Source organism: Hetaerina americana, unplaced genomic scaffold (assembly GCF_022747635.1).
Source record: "Hetaerina americana unplaced genomic scaffold, ioHetAmer1.1.p SCAF_3, whole genome shotgun sequence".
Classification (NCBI taxonomy): domain Eukaryota; kingdom Metazoa; phylum Arthropoda; class Insecta; order Odonata; family Calopterygidae; genus Hetaerina; species Hetaerina americana.
This window is the reverse complement of record NW_027286874.1, coordinates 90,349,228-90,376,106: the sequence shown is the minus strand read 5'-3', so window position 1 is coordinate 90,376,106 and position 26,879 is coordinate 90,349,228. Positions and strand designations below refer to the sequence as shown.

General features: G+C 42.3%; 1 protein-coding gene across 1 annotated transcript in view; it reads right to left on the bottom strand.

The window, feature by feature from the left end:
* Positions 1 to 704: 704 nt before the first annotated feature.
* The window catches only part of LOC139690460 (uncharacterized), a 418,847-nt gene continuing 392,672 nt past the window's right edge, over positions 705 to 26,879 (bottom strand). The window contains exon 4 of the mRNA XM_071587914.1: positions 705 to 3,505. Coding sequence (XP_071444015.1) covers positions 705 to 3,476 — 2,772 coding nt within the window. The 5' untranslated portion in view covers positions 3,477 to 3,505. The remainder of the gene's footprint in view (positions 3,506 to 26,879) is intronic.

Genomic DNA, 26,879 nt, shown 5'->3' with positions numbered 1-26,879 from the left:
TCAGTATTTTTATAACCACCACATATTTTTAACATAAATTTATATTGTTGTTTTTTTCAGTGGTTCCTAATACATTGCCGTTTTTTGAGGTAATAATTTTTAGTGTGCTTTAATCGTGTCTGGCCAACGCGAGTTTATCCCTGGCCTGGCATTTACTTCACCACTAATCACCACGGAAGTTTGAGTCAGCTTTTCCACAATTGCTATATATTTGGTCCAAACAAAAACTTTCTTATTCTTGCTATCATAGCATTGCTATCAGTTAGCATGAATTTGAGCGGCAAAACATTGAATGCAAAGTTTCCCAATACAAATATTTACATCTGAGTTTACCGAGTTACGAATTACTTTGAATACGAAGTAGGTCGAAGTTCTTTGCATAAAATGTCTGAAGTAGTCATGTTGAATCTAAAAATATTAACCCAAAGTAAATGAGCAAAACAAACCGTCTTCGAAATGGGAGAATCTTAGTTAAGACGATATTTCTTTTAAAACGCACCAGATTCTAACGCAGATGGCAGTTTGACTGAAAAATAATAGGATCTGTAGTAAATCATAACCTCGAGTCGTTTACCAACGCCGAAAATTCAAAACCAACTCGTTGGACTTGATTCGCCATAAATATCATACTACGTTTTAATGGCAATATTAAACGGCCCGTATAGCCTCATTTTACATTGCTTTGGCACTATAAGGGCTCAATTTCAGCATAAGCAATAAAGAAATAACGTCATCTTCACCAACCTTCTTCCAGGTGGAGTGGGGAACGGAAACCGCATTCCTGCTCCAATTTGAGGCGGCGAACCAGGTGGTGGGGGAGGTGGAGGTGGGGGCGGCATCATTGGAGGCCCGTTCGGGGGCGCCATGGGGGGTGGTCCCCCCACCAATGGGATAAGCCGTGGGGGCGGCGCGGGGGGCATCGGCAGCGTAGAGTAAGGGGGCGGAAGGTGGGAGTTGAGCAGATCCGGAAGGAGTCGCTCTCCCACACCAATCGCACCGACGCCGCAGGGTATCACGGCTGCGGCGTCGAGGCGCGTCTGCCAGTGGGCGTCGCCTGGGTGCATCATGGGGGGAGCCTGAGGCGGTGGGGGAGGAGGGAGCGGCTGCCCGGCAACGCTCCTCCTGTGCCTCCGCTCCCGCCTCTCCCGCCTCCTCTGCTCCCGGCTCTCCATTTGCTGAGGGTTCTGCCCACCGCCCCCGCCACGCCCCTCCTCGCCCCCCTGCCTGATTTCCGAGCCACCCACCCCCCCAGTCTCGTCCGTCTGGGCCTCCGTGGACGTGAATGTCCGCCCCACCTCCCCCGATGGTCCTCCGACAGCGGGTCCTGCTACTCTTCCGGACGCTGCGTCCACCGATATTCTGACGTTAGACACGTTGGGGTTGCCCACGAGCACGCCCCTGTGGGCCGCGCCCGGCACTGGCACCCGGAGGGCGTCGGGTGCGGCGGCCCTGCAGCTCACAACCTTCACCACACCACCCACCACTGCACCACTCGCTTCGCCGCCGTCCGCGGCCGTCGCGTCTGCACTCGTGTATCCGACACTCGCATGGACACCAGCGCTTCCGCGGGGCGCCTCTTCGTCCGGGGGCGGGCCGACCGCCGTAGTCGGCGGCGCCCCCTCCCGGACACCCTCCACCGCGACGCTCACCATCTCGGCGGCTGGCGTCCTTCCTCCAGCTCGAGACCTTCTCGGACACCGTTCCCCTCGTCCCTCGCAACGTGAATGACAACTCTTTCGCTTTGAAGACTCCCCGACCACCTCCTTCCTGGCTGACACGGACCCGACCCACCTCGACGACGCACACTCGACTACTGCCCCCGTGGCTTTGCAGCGGCACCGCCCCCGCTGCGTGTTGCGAGAGCCAGATGCGAGCGCCTCGCGCGGCCGTGAAAGGCAATACGGACACCAACTCTCCTCTCCCCCACCGAGGTCAGCGACCAAAGCGCTTTTTCTGCTCGTCTCCGCTCTCGGTGCTACACCGCGCGTCGTCGCCCCCTCTACATCGTTAGCGGCCCTCCTCGCTCCGTTTTCACCGGGAACCGCGAGAGGGAGTCGGCTCGGATCAGAGTCGACGATGGCCGCGCAACCTCCCTCCGGCGGCAGGCACTGGAAGCTCCTCGCCCTCCTCAGGGCAGCTTCGCTGGCCTCCTCTGCAGCGCGCTCTGCCTTCTCCACCACCCTCCGCGTCGTTGCCACGTCTAGGCTTAAGCGGTTTGTATTGTTGACGTTAGCCGAAGAGCAGCAGAGGAAAGAGGAAGATGAAGAGGGAGACGTGGAAAGGGATGAGGCAGCGGAGGAAGAAGCGGACGAACACGACGAAAATGTAATGGGGAAGAAGTCCGGGAGTGCGGGCGGGGGTCCGTCCAAAGGCAGAGCTGTGGCTGCCTCGTAAGGAGGCGGGGGGAGCCACAGGGCGTAGTCCTCCAAGGGATGAGAGAAAGTGGTGTGGTAATAGAAAGTGGACGTCGAAGGCAAGCCCTGCATCCTGAACCCGTCGGCCGCCAGAAGGGAGGGTCTTCTCCGACGGCAGTCGTACGGCTCCCACAGGATGGACGAGAGAGCCTCTTGGCAGCGGGGCCCCGAGGAACGACGAGGCGGGCGGGATGGGCCTGGGGCGGAATTTGAAGGCACCCTTGTTCCGGAAGCGGCAGCACCCGCCGGGACGGGAGGTGCGGACGTTGCTGCTGCGGGGACCACCGCTGCTTCCGAAACGTTACCCTCTGGCGGGGGTCCCCAGGCGCTCACGGCGTTTGAAGCTGCGCCCCTCGAATCTTCCACTCGACGTCGTCTCAAGGCTGTGGAGGCGCCGGCCGCCCTCCGGCGGTGCGGAGACTCCAACGCACGTCGCCGCGGAGACTCCAACGCTCGCATTACGGAGGCACCGGCTATGTAGGGCACCGCGAGGATGACTCCGGAAGATACTCCCCTTCCAGCATCGACAGGCCGCTTTTTCTCCTCCCCGGCATTACCCTGTCGCGACTCCCTTGTCTTGTGTTCCAACCCTTCCGCAGCAGTGACTCTAGAGGAGCACTCACCGCCCACCGATATCCGATAATCGATAACTTGCTCCCTCTCATCCCGTTGCTTCCTTCCTCTTTCCTCGCGTGTACCTTCGACTATCCTCTCCACCCCACTACTACATTCACCTTCTACTTCAGGCAGTGGCCTTTCACCCTCCGATGTTTTCTCCGAGGCATTTTCGTCGGCGTGTACCTCGCCCTTGTCAGGGACTTCAGCTTCCATCTCATCCATCTGTGTCCCTTTTTTCCCTATGTCTTCCACTCCTCCGCTCGAACCCGGTTCAAAACCACCGTTGGACAGTCCGTTTGCCGTGTGGTTGGACTCCTCTTTAGATGTAACGCTGCACGGCATTGCGACAGCCTCTCCCTTCGAGTCAGCAGCATCCTCTTCATCATCTTCACCTTCCTGTGGCAGAAGACCCACAGTAGAAATTCGAGAGGTGCCGCTGGCCATATCCAAAACTCACAGGATTGCTCTCATTTCTGTGAAAAAGAAAGGAGAAAGTGTCAAAAAATGCAAAACAATTTTCATTTAATATCTCGCGATTATATTAATCTCTAAACATAATGAAATACGAATATAATTTCTTTAACAGCAGCATTTAGTAAAAATAATTACTTTTTCGCGGTAAAGGATTCGGATTTTCCTCGGATCGAATGAACGCAGTTCGAATAGATACAGATTTTCACTGACAATTGAATTAATAATCCAGAGTCATGCTTGTTTTTAAAGTTGCTCAAATAAAGATACCATGTAATCTAAATATCAACAATTAGAGGTAAAAAAGGAAACCATACTGGCAATGGTAGACGTAGCAGTCTCAGACTTAACTTGGTGGAATTCATGATAACGGTAGAAAAACAGCTATTCTACAAAAGTCATTTATATTACACAGCCATGGTTGCAACGCTGCACATTGATTGATATCATCAGATTAATAATGCATAATTATTACCACATATACAGGACATTTTACTAATTGGGGTATTGTACGTTTGAATGAGTTCTTAAGGATTTAAATAGTTTCTTTCTTGGACATGACGAAGCATGGTCTCAAATGTCATATATAGAACCATGGACGTGTAAAATAACTAACTTTTGTGAAATAGCAGTGTTTGTCTACCTTTATTATATCTGAAATTGTTCAATAATATATTAAAAGCATTAAACCAAAACAAATGACCTTTAAGATTTACATTTCTTAAACTTCGAGTTGCATTAAGTTTAATTACGAACATTAAATCATAAGCAATAAACAAAACATATTAAAACAGATTAAGGAATAAAATCTTTTTTATGTTTTCTGGAAAAATTAACTTTAGCTAAAAATTGGAAAACCCACTTAAAAACTTGCATGTACTCCACATTTCTCGGAATAAAGTTTTTAAAATTAATCCACCAATATTAATCTACCAATATTAATCTACCATTCAATGACAAAAAAAGGGCTTACGATGGCGGAAATGGGCAGTGAAAGATAAGTCCAATTTATTATAAAATGAATTCGCTTTGACTCACACACGAGAAATGATAAATAGACTGGCATTTTCGGACGGCTAAGTGATACTTGCAGAGAAGAAAGAAGACATTACAAGGATACTGCGAGATACGAGGATACTCGTACGACCATTGAGGAGGAGGAGGTGAACAACCACAACCTCAAGACAAAACAATTAAAACAAAGGTATTAGTCCAATTGTCGAAGTAGGAAGATAATCTCCAAGTACAGGTAAGACTAGAGAAAGACGCACTGGAAGGCATTTGCCATTTTGGCAGAAAGAACATTAGCGATGTAAGAAGAAATAGGGATAGAGTACGTAGAATAGGGATGACAAGGAAAACTTTCTATTAGGAGAAATAACTACTGACGGCAAATAGTACTAGGATAGACTTAAGAAAGCAATTCGTTCAGAGTTATATATGGAGTCCATTTGACTTCGATTATGAGGCTTTGACGATAGGGCCAGCAGAGAAATGAAGACCGGAGGTAATAGAAATTAGAGTCCACAGAAAAAGCCTACTCCAATATATTCCAAGATCTTCTGATTAACAAGAAAGCGCTCTACACGCTGAACTACAACAACGATATTGCCAGATATTAACATCAAAGTGGCATAATATTTTAGGGAACAGAGGTTTCGGAAACCGTCCAAAGGGCCCCGAGTGACGCCTCTAAAAACTCTCATCCAATATGTAAACGGCATACGATTTTCTGGTTACCGAAAATTTCTCAGATGAACAACTCATTCTTGGGCTTATACTATACATATATAAGAATGGAACTCCCGCCATACCTTGAATATGTAAATATTTTAACTCTCTTTCTCACCTTATCTTACTCTCATCTACCAAAACCAGATTTCGGGTGATTACTATAGAGGTAATATTTTTAAGTGTTTCTGGTTTTATAAATATTCCGATCGAAATTTAAGTACAATTCACAATGATACGAAATGATTATCACTTAGTATATTGAGTCCTAATGTTTTGGAATTATTTTAGATGAAAATATTGTTATCATCAGTAGTTTACTGGTTTAGGGTAAGTTTTCGATGAACCCCAGCACTACACAAGACTGTAATTCTGGGCTCTGATTAATATGGCCAAACATATTCTTCTTAGACTTATATAACACACACGCAACTTATTCTTCTTCATCTTATACCTCATACTACAAGTTTCAAAGGCTCATTATTTATCTATGTGTACCTTCTACTTCGCTCAATGCCATCCAAAACGCTTATTCTTTTCCTAATTGTCTCTTGTTTCTTCAAGATTCACTCCTTAATTAACTGCCTTTAACATTCTATCACCTCTCTCTCGTCACTCCGTACCAACTGCATTCAATAAATTTGCAGAAAATACTAGAAAGAAGGTATTAGTGGTAGTGCAGCGAAATGCGACAATACGTGTAATACCTGTGGAAAACGTATAAGTATTTGGTCTGGTATAAGAAAGGATAAACTCTTTATTCTTTCTAACGAAAACAAACATGCCATAAAAACTGCACCATCACGAAGGCAACAATTCAGGTTATGTAAGTGAGTGGACGTTCAATATTATAAGATACAATCATAAAATATAAATTAAATGAGGCTTTTATGTAAACATATTTCCATGCATATATATTCTACACATTCTTTCCTTGTGAATACCTGAGCAATAATAATCACGTGTGGTTCATAAAATCATGCCAGTAGATTCAATTTTAAAAATATGAAAATGAAGAAATAGGAAAACCCAAATAAATGTACTCATTGGTTTTCAAAGATCTCTTTGAAAATATTAAATGACATGTAGAAATAAGAAATACAATTTTAAATTAAAAGCTGTGTAAAATTTTTAAAGAAATGAATTTCAGATTGCTTCACAAGAAGATGTTAAAAGACCACTCTATCGACGCATAAGAAGGTAAGGTCATGAATTAAAGATGAGAAAACTAACATCTAACATTTAATGGGAGATATAAACACCATTATTCCCAATAATAGTATCCGAGAATAAATGGACTGTCATGTGTGGACCTTGAGCACGAAAGAAGCCTTAGGTAAAAGTGATAATGGTTTATAGCCCGACGTATTTTACACCTCCATCCGATTTTAGGGTAGGCCATCAGCGAGGCATTAAAACTTAGATAAACAGAAATATATCAACAACAATTGTTCAGAATTCTCTTTTTTATACTGATATTGCCAAGAAAACCTCCGTTCAAACTATTTAGCAGGATCGGTGGACGTAATTTTCTAATTTGTTCCTCCTTCAATGCTGTAAAAGCGGACAAGTCGCATGGAAGTCACCTAAGAAATCCCTTGTAATGGTGACCAAATGCAAATGAAGGCGGAGCAATTAAATAACGAGGCGTTAAAAAGTAGATCTTGAGCCGAAATGATCCAATTGTTCAGTTATCACAACAACTTTATTGGGGACCTCGAGCAACACTAGAATAGCTTAGTCCACAACACCAAATTTAAAGATCATTCGGGTTAGTTAACCCTTGAGGTCCTTACATCAGGTCACCAATTAATGGAAAATTAAATGCAATGGAGACTTTGTGACTAACGAGATTGAACTTTAAACTAAAATTCCAGGAGGCAGAAATATTCCCTAATTGGAAAACATTCAGATGCCTAGACGGAAAATGAGGATGTTTGATTTTACCGGTCTTTGCGCATCGTGTGTATGAGAGAGATGATACCTAGTAGATAAACGAATTATCTTCAACTTGGGTTTAAAGGCATGTACATGTATACATATAATTCTGAGTAAAAAAGTAAAAAACAGTACAAATTATTACACATACACATAAAAAGAATCGCAAATCTGGACAACGAAGGTTTCAGCATTAGTAAATACGATACATAACGCTTACCGAAGGTATGAACGAGGTAACGATATTTAACTGTTTCAACAAATAACGGCTAAATGAATTATGAACGCGAATGACAAAAGTGTGTCCGAAACAAGTGCCAGTGGAATGGTAAGTAACAATATATGTCGCACGAATAGTTCTGCAGTACTTGAAAACGCGTGAATCGTTCCCATTCAAGCGTACGGACTCATCATAGCGAGGAAGGTATAAAGTTTTAAACTTCAAACTCGTCAATAATACAGGCGAGGTCGGAGTTCTCTTCATTTGACAGTTTCCCGCGCTTACCTCTTAACTGCGTCACATGGATTCGCCATCGTGCTGGCGCCTCCCACATCGCATGCGTGAGCCCAAAGGGTATGCTTCACAAGGGGGGGGGGGGAGAACTAGGGACTGCTGCTTTGACAAAACTAGTGCACAATGTGGCGATCAATTTAATTGGTATCACTGCCAAACACGAAAAAAGATATAGTTATTATTTTTTTCCTCGAAAAAATGAAATTAAGTTTGTTATCCGTATATCCACGTTATAAGTATGTCCACGCCGGCATACATCCTCTGTTGTGTGCAAAACACTTTCGAATCATATTCTCAAAGAACACCGGGAAGTCTTTAGCTCGAGTAATCACGTGGAGACACAGTGGGTAATGCCACTCACACACTCGGCACACCGGCCAAAGAGCCGGCCGGTGGAGTTTCTCTCTCCCATCGCCGCGGTCACTTCCAAAGGCTAGCTCCTCGGCGAACCACTGTGCGGAGATTCCAACGACCGACTGTCCTTCCTCTATCCCTTCACCGATCACCTCCCTCCACCGCCGAAGGATAGGCAATAACCAAAACTACACCATTCCATTCGGCCCGCCCTACCGTTCTGCCATCGCCCGGTTTCCCAGAAGCGAAGGCTAGAGCCGGCCTTTCACGTGGCCGGCCGACGACTGAAAAAGCCTCCAAACGCTCGATGCGTGAACAATGGAACGCAGGCTCCTCCAAACACACACACTCACAAACACGCATGGAGAAGATGGAGAAGTGGCGGAGGAGGAGAGAACGGACAGTGGGGTCCACAGCTGCCCAGCTGATCTGAGCAGGCACGCCAAGAAAGGAGCCTAGGCGAGATAGTAGGCGAAGGCCGAGGAGATTTGGCAACGCCGCCCCAAGACAGGCGGCATACTTCCTCAATTTTAGGATGCTTTTGTGAAGGAGGAGAAGGGTGCTCGTGAATGCGTCTTTTCCAATAACTCACCCACTGGAATTGAGGGAATTTTTCCTGGCTTTCTTCCACTGAAGCCTCAGCATCCTTCCCAGACGACGGGAAGGTGCACACAAATTTTCTCTCCTACCCCATCCATCACCTATATTACAATACGAGACGTAGGCAAGGAGAAATTATTAGAATGAAGTTCAAATGACGATTCTGGGGTTTTAGAACTGAGGAAAGGCTTCAATTCAGATAAGTAGACGCGCTATTTTAATGCAATCCATAGGCCAAATTGGAATGTCCGAGAGTCTTAATTATTTAAAATAGCACTCCAAAAAATATTCCATAAATAGAAATATAGAGTTTATCGCATCCCTTTGAAACGCCAAGGTTGATTCCTGACCTTTTTTGTGACATTTTAATTTCAAATGCCATTAATTGGGTTAAATGTGGTCTCAAGCGAAAAAAAGATTTGGGACAATGGGCTTTTTGTAGAGAATTGTCATCGGAGGTACAAGAGGACTTCAGCTGTTTGAAGACTTTTCGAGAATTTAAGCTGAAGTAAATTTGCACTTGAGTTTATTTAACGTTACATTTATTTTATCTTCCCTCGTTAAAAGAAAGATTACAAGAAAAAAGTAAACTTTCAATCCTAACTCAGTGGGACGTGTTCTACTTGCCGTTATGATGCTGGGAAATTAGCTAAAACTAAAACTAACACAAAACTGGAAAATATGAGGAATACTGGACATGCTTCCTAATTGTTCTCTTGCTTAACCATTCGTTCTCGTAATATATTTTTGCGAGAAGTATGCACCCAAAAACAGTCTCGCACTTTCAGGATTTTATAGCACCTTCTGCCGCGGCCGGAACCACGATTTTGCACGGCTTAAGATTCGCCGCACTGCATCGGTTCCATCCTCGGAAGATACGCCGTGCATATACCGTGGGTGAGGGACAATGGTGCGGGGGTGGCGAAGGCAGGAGTGGGGAGGGGTTAGGGTAAAACTACACCCGTCGAGAGCTTTTGAGAGATGCCACAACTGGCCTGGCCTGTTAAGAGGAGAGGGGCGGGTCCCAAGGGGATGAGGAGGGTCTGGGTCTCCGCGGCTTTATATTTTTTTTGTACTGGTGGCAAGGGATGAAGAGGGTTAAAAACTGAGTGGGTCTGGGCGAGAATGGGCGTGTCAAAGTTGAAAAGGGGAGAGAGAAGTGGTTGGTGTTGTGAGACCTAAGGGTGTGTGAGGGGGCGAGAGGACTCTGCCTGCGGGATGGGGGACGGGCAAGCGGGTGCTGTCGGAGGGTTTCCAACACCCGGAGGGCATAAACGGATACTTCATTTTAGGTTAATGGCTCCGTTTCGGGTTCACATGAGATAAAGTTGGTTCACTGGATAGTCAGAAATGTGTACGATTTGCTTTCATAACATCGGCCGCTTGTGTCGCTAGGCTCGGAAACCATGATAGGCAATTGCAAGTAACCTTCACCGTGATAAAATTGAGGGGATCGGGTCAAAAGAGCAACAAGCAAGCCAAGTCAATTGTTTCAAATCTCAAAATATTCCAAATATTTCCAAGCAATTGAATATTTTCGAGAAAAATCGAACACTCAAACCATCAAAAGAATATTTCATGTAACATTAGCATATTTTTAAATTTCTACGTTACTTAGAATAAATTTTGCAATCAGCATGTTTATAATGCTTTAGCAGTTCTTCAGGTGAACTGAAAATACCGCATTTGACATTTTTTTCGGCGAGGGGTTGTTGCGCATAAAGTGACTCATCCCTTAAGCAATTTTTCTCGAGCTAATCCATACATTTCATTTATACCGGAAAAACAGTTAGTACTAGGAAAAATGTTTCTCTCTGTAAGGTAGTAGCTAAACTACGTCAATTAAAAACTGTCTTTTAGCTTGAATGGGTCCTTCATTAAAAAAATAATGCAATACAGTTTTACCATGCATTAATTTAATCTCTCCGGAAAGGTGAAATTTAATATCTAAATGCAACTAAATTCTCCGATAAATATGTGATTGACGCTATGATATATTCCACTATAGCAAGGATAGAAGTCACGAAGGGTAGGTAATAAGGCCCAGGCATACAAGGGGTTATAGCTTAGCAGAACCATTTAATGACCATATGACAATGATTCAGGCTTGTTGAAGTAGGAAAGTAGAAAAACGTGAATACAAGATATATTTTTTGGCAAAGAAAAAGGGATCTGCCCTGTGAGCGTAGGCTCGCTGTGCACTAAGCAGCGCACATAGGCTACACCAACCTCAATCATAGAATGAAATGGCATGAAAGGCAAAGGGAGGGAAAAAGCAAAAAGAAGCTTCTAAAGAAGACAAAGCAAAGAAAAAAGGTCCCTAGCCTTCACCAGAAGGTGTCTTCTTTTCTTGAGCGGAGTCGGGTTAGTGCATTGTTATATCCCAGTATTTGCTTGAATCCTTAAAAAAAACGGTTGTCTTTTTCCCAAACGTTCCGCTGAGCGTAATAAAATCTTGACTATAGAGCATAAATATTTCTAAATCACATCCAGAATAGGAAGGCCTCCTACTCCCGCCGATACAAAATGTAAAGATAAAATCTTTTAGAAATCCTCTGGTATATTAAAAAGCAAAAGAATATATTAGCTATTAAAACTACCCTAATGCTAGCAAACACTTTAAACTTGAAATTTTAACTTTGGTTATAAGTATCATTCTAACACAAAAATATGTATTAAGCACGATCATTTTTTTTAACACGTACGTATTTCTTAAGACAGAAGTTAAATTTATTTCTTCAATCATCGTCAAGATCAACTCAACTTATTGAATACATTTATTATTTAAATTTGATTAAATGAGCTGTTGTGTAAGTTTCCGGACGCAATGTTCTTCTCGGAAGACGTGGTGGTGTGCGTAAAGGATTTTACTTTACGGAAAGGAGACTTATTTGGCCTCCTCTATAACCTTTGATGATAGCTTATAAATTTCAGTTAACAATGAGCTATTCTTAAATAAAGCGCAAGACTAAAGTGAACCGTATTACTGTCATGGCATGGATGCGTAGTCTTGGATGCAAACAAAATCTAGTAAGTATCAAACTGAGATTTCAATAGTAAATTTCCATTCATTGAACATACAGGTAAATTTTAGGCGAACAGGTAAAACGTTTTCACCAGTCAATCAATTACCTTGAATTCCGACTCGAGTTTCCGTAATACATTAACTTTAATTAATCAATGTTGGATCAAATTCATGGTGTGGAATCGACCTATTGGTATATGGTCGACCTTTTTGAAGTCTTAAAACCAATTTGTTTTAAATGCAATGCCCTCTCTTCCAAATACGCGAGGGCTGAGAGACTTCAATATTCTTGCGATGGAGCCTCCGCGGACCTCCGTGCACGACTTACGTTGTAAGCATTGTTCAGCTACGCTTTGTTGAGCAGAAGCAGTCACCCTTTTTGTGCGTAGAGAGAGTCGCACACCACACGTTCCCTCTATATATCATCCTCTGTTGCGTGACTGAGAAAGCACTGTGGAGAGAGGGCTGCAAAATCAATGGTCATTAATACTTCTATTAAAATGACGTGTAGAGGAGAGGCACTCAACCAGAACGTCCCGGACGATGATGGAAAAGGGAACGACGGAAAAATGACAGAAGTAGAATGCATTATTTCTTCTTTCGGCGAAGCCAACCTAGACTTTCCGAATGAAGTGTCATTGCTTTAGTTTTATGGCTTTTCAAAGAGTATAACTCCAGCAATTATCCATTTCTACAGGTGAAACTTGGATGGAAAATCTAACTAAATACGAGTTGGGCATGGTCAAGGTGTGATCCAACGCTTACAGCTTCTGATTGACCGAAGAACGTTTTGACCGCCAACATATTCTGGTCGGTATTATTAATGAATTTTTAGTTATTATACTTGCGTTTACCACATGCATGATATTTTGAAAGCCACCAGGTTAAACCAGGAATATAAATTCGGGATAAAATATAGCACATATGGCCAAAGCAAAATTCAAAACAATTATCCTTAGTGGTCAAGTCATATATCCACTGGGCTAACCCGACTAGTTAATTCAGTTTCATTTCTATAGTATTCGTTAAAACAAGGTCAATACGGAAACAATTTTCACAGTTAAATAATAGTTTTGCATTCAACAAAGTATTAAATTCAGGCACCGTGGTGACCAAAACGAATTCCTTCATTCGGTCCCGGAAAGTTTTACCAACTCTCTTTACCAAGAATCTCCGGCAAACCCCCAAGAGTGATGACTTCCAAGCAAAAAGCATGAGATCCTCTTCGAAAGCGAACTCATTAATTCGAAGGAATTTATAACAAAAAAACCGTAAGGGTTGTACAATCATCGGAAAAAATTTAAAAATATATCTGGTATCATTTTCAATCAGCACCAAGTAGCACTGTGGATTAATACATATATCAGTCACATGCCAGTGATTTTGATTCTGGCCATAAAAATTTATCATTTACAGTTTCGCTCATCTCTCATCTACCAAAATATACTTTGGGATGATAATCTTGGTTCATGCGATGAAACTAGTTCATAGTGTGATTAGTATATATTCAGTAGTGATTACAGCGTTAAGACTTTTAAGGGCTGAAAACGAGAAACTCCTAACTGATCATCTCTGATTAAAGTCACGTAGTTGAGGTACAAAAGCTCTTAAACCGTTATCTCAACAAAGCGCTTCCTCCAAGGATTTGCTAGATAGAGGTAGGGGGTGGGGGTAAGGGGGACGGTGGGGCCACGAGGGAATTAGTGATGGGGCTTGAGTCCACCCGAAACTACCCCATCAACGCAGTGTCCCTCCGAGGACGTCACCTTTCCAAACACAGCCCATTCATCAATTAAAAGACGGACAGCGACCTCCACTGTCGGAGCAGAACTACGTTGGTGTCCGACGAATTTTTCCACTCTTTCATCGCTTAAGTCACCACTCCTCCATTGTCTTTTCACTTTCATTTATCGCATTAAAGCCGCCACTAAGGGCAAAAATACGCTCTTTATCGTAAAAATATTTTGCTCTCACCCCCAAACAGCCTAAACTAAAGGTCCGACGTCCCTAACACCATTCGGGTCCCAAACTCATCAATTTCAAATAACGCCTCGCCGGCTTTTCTTTTATTTTTCAAGAGGGCATTAACGACATTCTGTTTTTTTTCTACTCCCTCCCCAAAGGCCCTCCACTATCTCAGAAGTCACCTTCTCCCTCCCTCGGGCATTCCTCTCGAAAGGTCGACCTCTCTCTCGTTTTTTTCCCCTTCCATTTCTCTCTCCGCCCTTCGCTCTTAATTTTCCTAAAGTGATTTGTGCTCTGGGGTGTGCGCGAGTCGGGAGTCGAAAAGTGTAACAGTTCCGCTCTGATTTATCGCCCGATGCTCAAAACAGATGTTCGGAGAAATAACCGCGTTACAAAACGTCGTGTCCAAACCGAGTTACGATAATCTTAACGATGTCAACATGCGACTGGAATAAAGCTTCTGAGTCGCCGTTTCCGTGAGGGATACGAGAGGAAAAGCCGCATATTTCTTCTGTGTCGGGGTCAGGGTCTCAGTTAAAATTACATGTCTATTTTTTACCGTCCCAAGTTTAAAACCACATTATTTTGAGCCTCGCTGCAGACGTGGGCAAAGAGTAAATTATGAGGCCTATTGCTCATTTTAATAATTTGTGAGAGCGGCTCTCTGTTTGCCAGCTTTCCCTTGACTGCGCGCTGTGGTTCTAAGTATTTCGGTTGTCAAAATACTGCCTTCATATCATAATCCACCAAAATACATTTGCATAAAAGTTTCCGTTAATAATTCTGATTTTTAATGTCACTGAGTAACTTAACTTTCTGATTGCATTTAGATTGACATTAATAAAAAAAGGGTACGGGGTAAAGAGTCAAGAAATTTTGTTTCCTTCACTTCTGGTACCCTTGAGTTCAGTGAAACAAAATGCAACAGCAAAATGGTTTTAAAATTCAATAAATTCAATAAACTCACTGTTCAAAAAATCCCTGATTTTTTCATGACGAAGTGTCTGGGTGAAGAAATTCATATTGTTTAAAAACTCATTTAAAACTTTCTAGTTTTTTCCTTTAATGTAAAAGGCAGTTTTTATGATACGTGACGTGATATTCATTTCTTGTTATTATTTTTGAGGAGTCAAACAGAACTGAGTACATTATTCTAAAGATCAACCTACTTGGACATAGAGAACTGTCTCGGCTAAGGTTTAAGTTGAACATTTTAATTGGCATTTAGAACCTATGCCCACCCGTATGAAAGTCCGAAATCTCATTTTTTTAGCCTTTCATGTCACTTGAAGACAGAATTTCTCATCTCATTTATAGAAGCCGAGCGCAGAGGTAATCAACATGAAGGTTAATTTTGATGAATCACGGAATGCTTATCACGGACGAAGTCCTAAGACATGTGAGATTCACACATTAAGTGAAGGTGAAGTTACTTCCTCTCCCTGTGCAATGCTAGTTCCCAAGAAGTTTTAGTAACCAGAAAATGGCACCATTTCGACTTGAGGTGGGAGATTCCATTAACTAGAATTCGATCCTTAGACTCACTGCTCATTATCCCAACTCTCACTCCATTGGGAAAGGATTGTGGGAGAAGTATTTACAAAAGTTTGAGCATCGCAATTTTTAACTATCGCTGAATCTGTCAAAATTACAAATATTAGAATCTTAATCTTCGCCTTGAATTAATCGTAGCAACAAATCCCTCAAAGCGTTTTCAGTAGCATTACATCCAAAATACCCAGCCTTCATACCGACTTCCTTAAAGGATGACACTAGAGTAAACCCAAAATTACATTAAGTATTAACCTGAAGGTCTTTTGAATAGGTTCGACAGGTAGAGAGAGACATATGGTTCATGGGAGCAAAAATTATATGGGGAAGGTCTGGTTCTTTTCCCTTTGCCACCTGCTGTTTTCCTGCTGTGCCTGTTACCCATTAATTTAAAAGAGTTGAGTTGAGCTGGATCTGAACGGATTAGGTTTAGAAGGTTCAGCTGGAATCCTGCATCCTAAGACTAGCAGCTGAACCTTATACTCACTAGGCCAGCGGTTTTCAAGGGGTGTGCCGCGGTACACTAGGGTACACTAATAGTACCTCTAATGACTTCACAAAATTTAGAGTAAAGAACCATAATACATGTTTATATAATTTAAGGTTTTTAAAGCATAATAACTACAGCTATAATGTATTTGTCATAGTTTTTTCCAATACATACTTTTTGGCCAATAATAAGTTATTGTTAATTAAAAAAACAAGGAATTAGTTCACATATTTGACTTAAAATAAATGAATTTGGGTTCCGGAAGAAAACATTACGTCGGGATGACCATCTTAGAAAAGGCTTGAAAACCCCGATGGGCCATCTAGCTGCCCCACGTCACAAGCAGTGGGATATTGAGGAGTACTTTTTAAAGAGAAAACACAGCTATAACTAAAACACACTAAAGCAAAAAATAGTCTCATTACCGTAATCAGGTACGTTTCTCACGTATGTGAGGCGTTGAGAAAACGAAAATGTTACCTAGGAAATAAATTGTAGCGGGAAAAGCACGGCGTGACATCTCTTCTTCTTGATAGGTAACTGTATCCGAATGCAAAGTCTTATTTTTCACTCAAACTCTCATTTTAAAAAAAAATATACAAACAAACGCGAGGACTGAGATCCAACCCCCCTGATCGAAAAACTTCATCAAAAAGCTTGGGAATGATATTACCGCGTGCAGTGCCATCAAAGAGATCCGCCGTTTCCTTTATTCCATCGCCCACCCCCCCGCCCCCCAACCGTCTTTTCACGGAGACGAGTTTCTCAATTTTCTCAAAGGGATCCATTCCAGACTCCGCAGATTCCTTCTCGGAACTCTTTCGGGATTGTCCGCAAAGGGGTGTCCAAGTCTCCATCTCCCCACCCACGCTTAACTCCCCCCAAAACCCTACGAGAGCCTCCGCCTTCGAAGGAAAAACTTCAGGTATCTTTTTTTTTCTTTAGGCTTTGGCCGTTTTGGGAAGATCTTCCCGTCCCCCTCTCTCCCGTTCCAACGTCCGGAATGAGAGGAGGGAAAAAAAAGAAATAACAACTTTCCCGTGTAGATTCCTGTTAATTGGGTGGCGTGTATACGAAACGACGTATCCGGAGGAAATCGAACGATCAGATTGGCTGGCGGAATGGGGATGGGAGAGGGCGGGAGAAGCGGGAAGAAGAAGGGGAAGTAGAAGGACGAAGAGAGGAGGAGGTAGAAGAAGGGCTGGGAAAAGAAATAGGAGAAAGAAGGTCTCGGGGCTAATTGGGATAGGCAGGGCTGGGAAAAAGAGAGCTCCTTTGGAAGCGGGTGGATAAGGGTAGCGACGATGGGAAGGCTCGAGGGAATCCGAGGAAGCGTGGGTTGGGAGCGAGACGGGGGAGTGACAAGATGATTGGGAGATTGAGGGACGGAATGGAATTGAGGAGAGGAAGGGTGGGGGTGGGAGAAGGGAGGCTATGCGATGGGACCCCAGAATGGGTGGTTGGTGACTCTCACATGTATAAAAACTCCCCGAGTACCTACCCCAAAAGGCTTGTGCGTTCATTAACATTGCAAACATGATATTTCTGTCGACTGGGCGTGTGCTTTCCTGTTCTCTGCTAAAAAAAATGCGCCCTCGGCTATGAAACTGGATGGTCCAGTCAGTTGTCAAAATTTTAATCACTGATATTTTTGGTAACATATAATCTCTGAGGAAGGAAAAAGCCTCTCACGATATAACTGACAATAATTATAAGAAATTGTTTTTATAAGAGACAGTGTCCTTTTTTCTTTTTAAAAAATGACCGCAACAAAAGGAAGATTTCATGAAAAATATGGCAGGTGTTATCATCATAAAATAGTATTCTGGTGTCATAAAAATTTCATTGTCTTGAGTTGGGTAATGATATCACCCAGCATCTTGCCACTCGGTTGGCCCCATGGGCCCATTGATTTAAATAATTATTCACAAAGGGGTTTATGATAAAATTATTAGCTATGATGGCGGCTATTTGATGGAAATCATCACAATTAATCAATCACTTTCCTTAGTTTTTAAAGGGAACGCATGCATTCCAACCCAGAAAAAGGAATGAGTGTACTCCACCAAGGCATTTTATAACATGAAAATCACTATAGCGGGGGAGTGGATGATAAATAGATCAGCGGATGTAGCAGACGAAACTGGAGATATCTGGTGCCTCCCTTTCGTGTAGAGCAGCTGGGGAGGGAGAAGCCTTCGTGGTGGGTTGTGACGTGGGCGGAAAATGTCTCGAGGGCAAAGGCGTGGAGTGTTTACAGGGCGAGGGAAAAAGGACGAAAAAAAAACTGAAGTGGACGAAGGAAAATGATAGGTTTAGAGTGAAGGAGGGTACAAAGGGAAGGGATGATGACGAAAAAAGGGATATGAGGACACTCCCTTCGACCGAACCGATTTCATTTGTTTCCATCAACGACTGGTTTTTGCTACGTTCATGGCATCCGATTTACTGGAAGGTGGATTAATAAAACGGTTCAAGTTGTTAATTATTTTAATGAAGTGTCACGAATGAAACGCTCTTTTCACTGCTTCTCCGAAGATGTATTCACGAAAGTATTAATTTGGGGCCTCCAAACTAAAATATTTCGTTGAAAGCATAATGCCAAGGGGGAAAAACTGAGCACCTCATGGTCATGACCAAAACTTCTCACCTCCCGCTCAAAAAGGAAATAAATGGTTTGCTTGCAAGGAAGCAGACGGATAAAAGCATAAACGGGAGGTTGCGACAGTAAATGAAACTGGAAATATTGGGAAAATAATGTAAAAAAAATCTCGGGTAGACAAACGTGCCTTTTCAATCTGAGTGAATTAGTATTAATGTTTAGAAAAAAAATATTGATCACAAATTATAAACGAACGAATGGTAACTGCAGCTGATTACCGAGTAGTTTTCAAGATTTTCCAGTCACAGTAAGTAATAAAATACTTTATACACCCAAAACCGTAAAAATGATGAGGAAGATCTAAATAAGAAAGAGGAACATGAGAGGAAGAATGTACACTAAAAAAATCTAAATAAATACTAGATTTAATTCTAAGTGAAAGAAAGAGTTTGCCTTGAACTGATACCGGGTGTGAAATTTACACCTTTCGGGGTAGGGGACAGCTTCTTGGACTCAGTCGACTGAAGTTGCCCCCAATTTTTGGTATTCTGAAAATAGCACTCTAGGAATTTCAAATGGGTTTGTTCTAAGACACCAGCAGGGTTTTCCAACCGAAGCCATCTGTACAGTAACCGACAATTCTTTCCACTTACCTATTTAGCCGAAACGAACGACAAAATTTAAAATACTTATATCGTGCAAGAATAGAGTACAACACAAATTGGCCTGTATTTTGACGGACGAATTTACATGTTTTGTTGTGCAGTATATAACTTTCTTTGGTATATACAATATTCGCATAAAGCACATTCGCATTGATGCTCATTGAAACGAACATATTGAGGCAGGAATTCATAAACATTAACGTTCGTGATATATTTATTTTATAATACAAGGCCTGACCATTAAAGAACGCAAAAAAGAAGAGGTTGAAACGATAGCCATATAGAAGATGTTATACGGATTTTATGATATCACGATGGTAAACACTTGACTCGTCGAGAACAGTAGTAACGCTCATTCTTCAGACATTTTGAGAAATTTCATCGGTGCGTGTCCCTTCATTTTTAAAAAATAACAGAACCGCCTTCGGCTTAGGGCCCATAGCACATCGCCCTCACCCGTGTAAAACCGGTCGTTTCATTCACAAAAAGAGGAAAAGTGTAAATCATTTGCGTGCCTACATCGCATAACAGAAACAGTGTTTCGGGATGAACCTAGGCCGAACCTGTTTTGAGAGGACGAATATAAAACCGAGTCGAAAGAGGGGAAGAAAAAAGATTGGATGGTGTGGGAAAGGAATTAGTGGCAATAGAGGGGAGGCCGGGTGGGGGAAAAGGAGGAGATGTGAGCAGGAAGGGATGAGGATGAGAGGAGGAAAGAGAGAGAGAGAGAGGATGCGAGTTTTTTTTTGGGAAGAAGCAAGTTAATTGGAGGTGGCGGGCGAGACGCCTTTTTTGTGACCATGGGAAGATACTGAGGCCGTCCATCCCTTCCCCCGCGTAAACGGGTTAATATGGGTGAAAGATTTTTTTTTCCTGGTGCCTCGGCCAGTGGGCCCTCAGGAACCCTTTCCTCCCTCCCCCTTGGTTAAGTTGCCTGCTCCTCCTCTCATCTCCCCCTTCCATGCCCTCCCGCTGGCGATGACTCCCCTCCTCCTCCCACCTTACCTGCCGTTAAGGGACGACGTCGTGACTCCTTCACCTCCGCCTGTCGAGATTGAAGGTGGAAAGGGGTCGAGATTGGCTCGCGCCGCCCTCTCGCTGGAAGCGCGTGAGGGCGGCACGCATGGGATTTCACGGCTTTCCTAATCGGGGAGGCGACGGGAGTGTGAAAGCGGCTAAGGGGGAAGGGGAATCACTTTTTCAACTCCATTAACTCAATTTCGGGATGCCCTTGTAATATTTTTACTGAATCCGTGAGCAAAAATTGATGGGGAAGGTGCAAGAGCGTTCGTGGCTCATATGAACATCGTAATGTCCGAAAGATAAAATAAAAAGATCCATCGATTTCCCAACTATTTAAGCGATATAAGGAACATAGAGAAACGTTTTCTTTCGTAGACATGATAATCGCTGTGGAAACGGCATGCCAGATAATTATTGGGTAACTATGAGAACTATAGTTTAACTCTAATTTAAACAAAGGCATTTACTTTCTAAATACACACCACAGCTCTGAATTTTGCTTGAGAAATAGCATTATCAAGTGTTTTTAATTTCCAAAAGTCTGTCCAAAAAAGACTATAACAGTTTAAACCACATTTATGATCAAAGTTCATCTACATCTACATAATACACCGCAAGCCGCCGCAAGGGCGTGTGGCTTGCGGGGTATTTGGCGGTGGCTTGGCGTGGTGTGTTAGGTCACCACCCGTACAAGATAACATTAAAGTTATCCATGAGTGTATCATATTTCGTTCATTTTCAGCAGTGGAACAGTGCATGTTATACAAAAACAACATATCGCATATTAAACAAACCTGGTCTTCAAGATAGTCCAGTAGAGAACGTAATTGTGGTTGGAATCTAATAAAAAAATTTAGTAAAATATGTCAAGCAGGGTGCTGCTTTCCTTCCAATTTAAAATTTTATTTTTGCTACCTTTCTCGAAGGAAATTTTATTCTGAGGAGAAATAATCAAATACGGAAAACGATAACCGCGCCTTTGTATTGTCACAAATAATGTGGGTATGATTTTACGATAAATACAAGATAAAATTTATTTGGACGCTAGTTCTTAATGGGAGTATTTTTACCAAACATACATGCAGGCTTCTATTTATTTTTAATTGTGAAAATTTACTTTTCCGCCATTGTTTAGACTAGGACAACTAAAAAACATAACTGGAACAGAAAATGTTCATACTGTTTATAGGGTAAAAATTTATTTTCCTCAACTTGGTACCATATCCAGAAAAATGACTTATTTAACTCGAGGAGTTTGTAGGCGAAGTCACTTTGCGGTATTGTGAACTCTGGACTACGGCTATTCAATGAAGAGCGATCATAAAATTTATTACCATAATTTACTGCTGGGCGAACGGAACATTTTTCAACTTGAAACGGGTGGTGCCGCTGACACAATACTAGAGTGGAACCAATGAAACCTGTGCCACGTATACATTATAAATTAACCGAACAACATGCATAAAATTAAATATTAGCACAACAATCCATGCGAATAAAGAAAATGATCCCTCTCTATTGAACAGCCCTCTTAAATGTATCACTTGGTGATATTAAATCCTCATCATTATACCTGCACCGATTTCGACGCACTACCGTGTTTTTCAAGAGGCCTTTAACGGTGCTGGCACAGAAATAAAAGTGTAGATTACTAAAAGGTGGTTTATTTGCAACCATTATTGGTATCACCAGGTTGCATCATAACAATGCCATTTTTGGGCCAAGTGAAAATTATTGATGACCATTGTTGTTACTTTAGTGAAAATGGAAACAAGTAAAAATTAACCGACCTTACGATTCAAATGATTCATGGTCTTTCGAGAAAGAAAAAATTTAAATGGACATCGATCTGGAACGTAAATATCTTTTTGAAAAGCCATTCGAAATGAAAAATCGAGTATATTGACAAACAATCTTTTTTTCTTCCCGATCGATCCAGCAAAATGAGCGCTATTCAAGGTGGGTTGACAAGATCAGAACGAAACTCGTCACCAGTACAAAGCAAATTAGCAAAAACAGCGATCAGGGGTGGGTCTTACGAATTCCTCCGATTCGTGAGGCTTAGGCCTCTAGGAGGGGCATCTGAAGTCGAGAAAGTCGCGGAGTCTTGGAATACTCTCTCCCCGTCACCCTCTCTCTGAGGAGGAATTACAGTCAAAGCGAGAGAGGTCGATGGCAACCCAAAGGAGGCTGACGAAACCTATTCGAGGCAAATTGAAGTCACGCCCGTGAGAGAGAGAGAGAGGGTAGGGGAGCCGGCGAGACCCTAACTGTCAACGAAGGGTCGCCGCAAAGCACTCGACGAAGCAATGGGCGCACGGATGCTGGGGGTCCATTGGTTGGGGGTGGAAGGAGGGGAGATGGGATGGGATGGAAAGACCCCTCTCGGCACTTTGAGGAGAGGGATGGCGGAGGGACATCGCCCTTAATGAGGGGACGGGTGTGTGGAGGCTGCTGGGGAGGAGGAGGTGGGAATGGTGAGGGCGGGTGGCTGTGAGGGTGGATGGCGTGGGAAAAGGGGGAATTAGGGATGGGAAGCGGACGTGAAGAGCGGACGATCTTGAGGGTCTGGGATGGATGAATGCCCGAAAGAGGCGGTTTCGTTGACGATTCCTGGGCTGGCGACCGGAAGAACCCGCAAGCCATTGGGTAAATAGAGAGGAAAGGACGGCTATGAGAAGGAGAGATCTCGGCATTTTAAACGTCGAAATGGAAAGAAGTCGAATGGAATGAACTACGGCGAGGATAGAAAGAGGGAGCTAAAAGATTACTTCCCCATGAAATGATTTTACGAACGACCATGTGAACAAATATAAGCATGTAGTTCACTTTAGGTTTTCGGATTAAAAATTTTTACATTTTATTTTTCCATTAGAATAGGCTACAAAACTAAGTGCAGCATCCTGTGGGGACTGTGACGGTACTTTATTCAGGGTAATAGGAATTTCAATATCCCTTAAAAAAAAGATGGACCCACTAAATCGTTTGGTGAGATAATTAGAAAATTTTAAAAATTTTGGTGCGCGAAAAAATAGAAATAAGAAGAATAAAACGCTCTTTTTTATATATTAGTTCAGAACACATACGCATACACACATAAACGCATACGCATTTTACTCTTGTGATCCGTTCGATTCCGCCTTCCCCACCTCTATTGTGTTCGTCCTTTACATGTGTTCCTATCCCTTTTCCTTATATCTGTTTCTGTATATATGAGTATATATATATATATATATATATATATATATATATATATATATATGTATATATATATATGTATATATATATATATGTATATATATATGTATATATATATATATATGTATATATAAATTAGTATATGTGTGACGCCAGATATTTTAAGCTACCTCGGATAATGCAAGGTTTATAATGATACCTGCATTATCTAAATCGGTTCACCAGTTGACTGCTACGATGGAATAAACAAACTCACATTCATAAACTTTGAAAAATTTGATCCAAATACATGCTTCAAGGTATTCGAAATAGCCACAGAGTTATTGAAATTGAAAAAAGTATTTTTTTGATGAAATAATTTTTATCCCTTATTTTCTTATCGATTTCGTCAACTTGACCATTACGAGTGAAACAAAACGCTTTATCATGGACATTTATCATCCAACAATAGTGGTGCAAGTACCCCCGACAAATGTCATGTAACTTCCTTGACTGGAATCCTTGTGAAAACCAATGTGTATCAAAAAAAACAATGAGTGTGTGAGATAGCTTAAACTATTGAGCACGTGTTCGTACTATTTGAAAAATGATTGCGTGAAGTATGTAATATCCTGACAGCAAGCGTAGTAAATACTGCTGATGGAGATGATGATCCCAAGTCTCCAGCTCAAAAAAGCAGAGTGACACGTTGGAAGCATTTCACAACATGAAGAACTCCACTGAGTTCTGATGTTTCAGCGCAAATCGCTACACGCATCTGTTTGGGATTAAGTGAAGTTTTCTTTGAGGGAGACGCGAAGCCATTAAGATCATCAAACAATAACACGAAAACCTACAACGGATGTCCTAGCTACTGGTAGCTTGTTATTGGATGGGAAAAGTCGAAAACAAAACGAAGATCTCGTGAAAAGAGAAAGAAGATCACGTGGTCAAGAAAGAAGGATAAGGTTAATACTTAGCCCTGGATTATGAGAGTGGGACAAAGCAGACGACGAAAAGTGAAGGAAAAAACAAACGGTTTTATTAAAAGAATTGGTGTTTTCCCGGCGTATCAGCTGCGTAAATTCCTCTCGGGTCCTCCACCGGGTTACATCGTCCATATTGGCCGACGTTTCGATGTCCAACTCGGTCATCGTCTTCAGGGCTTCTGAAGCGTCGAAATCAAAACGTCGAAATCAAAAATCGAAACGTCGGCCAATATGGACGATATAACCCGGTGGAGGACCCGAGAGGAATTTACGCAAACGGTTTTATTTTAAGGCAATACCAATATGATGCAACAGCGTGAATTTTACTATCGAGTTAACAATAATTGGATATTATATTAAATATAAGTAGTCACTAAACATCATAACTTTTCAATATATTTGCTATTTTGAATTTTCGGCCAATTAATGCGGTTTCCATTTTTGCGTGGAACTCAGGGAGTTCAAGGAACTCATGGCGTTCATATGAAGATGAAGTAATAGATTATTATAACTTCCAAAAAAACTGCGGTAGATGCCGCAGCAGTAACTTTTAAGGGAATTATCCGCTAATCCCGGTCAAGGCGAATGATTTTTACACTCTGAAATTGTTGCATATGAAAAGTTATTATATCTTGTAAAATTTTCACATCTTATGAAATTCTGAAAATAATATGCGCCTTTTTGGAAAAAAATATAACAAAATCACACGTATATAGGCAGTTGATATAACTAACTCATTATTATCCAAACTGAATTGATGAAATTTAAGGCTTTCCCATCATCAGAAATTTCCGAATAACTGACAGCTATCGACCCATTTACATTCACTGGGAAAATTGACAGGAGAAAACCTTTCTAACCTCATTATAAATCGTCCATTAATATCACTCGAAAGGATGCAAATAAAATTGTACACTCAGCGGAAGTTAAAATAACCTCATGGGATAAAATCCCATTGGTGAACAGCGATTACAAGGTAATATCTGTTTAAACACATACCGGCACGTAACTATGTGGTCCTACTTCTAACGATGAGACCAAGAATATGACAGATACTAACTTGAGGGAAATGTGAAAAATAGAGGGGAGAGGACGGGGACCGATGTTTTGGGAAGGAGGAGACGTTGGCGAGGAGACTAGGGGACGTAGCAAAGGGGAGAGCCATGCGGGAGAAGAGAGGACTAAAAGCAGAAGAGAGACGGTACGCAAGAGTGGTATGCGGTGGAGATGATGACGGTGCGAGAAGAGGAAACAAACGCTCTTTCCCAAACGCCCCCCCCCCTCCCGTTCTTCCGAACTCCCAGCCACTCACCACCCCTGCAGCAACCACCGCCTTCAGAATAGCTTTCCTCGTCCTTTCACGTTTCGATGGAGCCCCACCTCCTCAACCACTTCCTCCCTCTCCGGCTTCTCCTCAACTCCATCTCAACGCATCTTTCAGGATCATGAGAGCCTAATAAGGTATCCAAATATTTCGAACGTGTCATACTCACTCTGGTTGTTCTCCGAGGACGCCTTAATATTTAATGTTAGCTTGATACGTAACGTTATCCCACATCGTTGTTGAAGGGCCATCTGTCCTGATTCTTTGTGTCTCATCTCAAGAAAGCAGCCGCCACTCGCATGTTCCTACCTCAAAGTTTTCTTTATCCCTTTGCTGTCTAAGGTCATTCATTGTCGTTTTCACATCATCTCTTGTATTCTCCGAGGTGATATTGTGGAGAAAATGAACTGGTTGCATTAAGCCTACCGTGAAAGAAGCGATTCTTCATTGTTCATCCGTCATATTAAATTCCCCACTGGAATCCGCGAAACACTGACGCCCGCTGATCACTGACTGAGAAACGTACGATATTTGGTCGGTCATATAATGACTTGCGCCGCAATGCTTTAGGCTTTAATAATCAGTGGCGTATCCGCCAAGGTAATACGATTGATTATTTAGTGCCAAATATCCGATTGATGGTGCTCAGAAGCAATGCGAAAAGAGATATTGCATATTGGTCTTTAGTCGCCTTAATTGTATGTGAGTCCATGTGGATAACTATGGATACTAATCGTAATACGGTTTTTAATTAAGTACGAAGCTCAGCCATCCTTTCATTTCGACCGCAACAAAGGAAAACAACAGATGTTAGTAAGGCCCAATCGGTCTCTACATATCTACAGCAGAGACCAGATAAAATCCTGTAGCTCCCATTCGTGGAGATTCAATTCCTTTATTTGATCATGACCAAATTTAACGATAAAAATATGTAAAAATAGTAAAGTCATTCCGTCCAAATAAATTTGTGCAAACTATTGACTCTATATTTTAAAATAAGCAACATATTATGCTTTATAATAATTTAAAATAAAACATATCAGTGGAATAAGAAGTTTATTTTGAAATGAGTTTCTCACGATGCGAGAATGCTGGAGAAGTAAATGGGACTAGTGGCTTGATGTTTATCCACATGAATAGAGGGAGGCATGTATCGTTGCATCAGGTCTTACCGTCCTTCAATTATGCGTAATCCTGAAATTCCATTTACCACTCCTACGACAATCCACTAGTTCAAAGCGTATCATCGCGTAGTACAATTTGAATCATTCTCGCGAGCCTCAATATTCATTCGTAATGAATGGCAAAGGCCTGCGTGGAAGTGCGATGAACTAGAGCTATCGCCTGTTCTCTCTCACGCTTTCTTGCATATCCATTCAGTCCGCTGGGGAAAATGCCGGTCCGAGACTTTACCGGGGGCAAATGAAA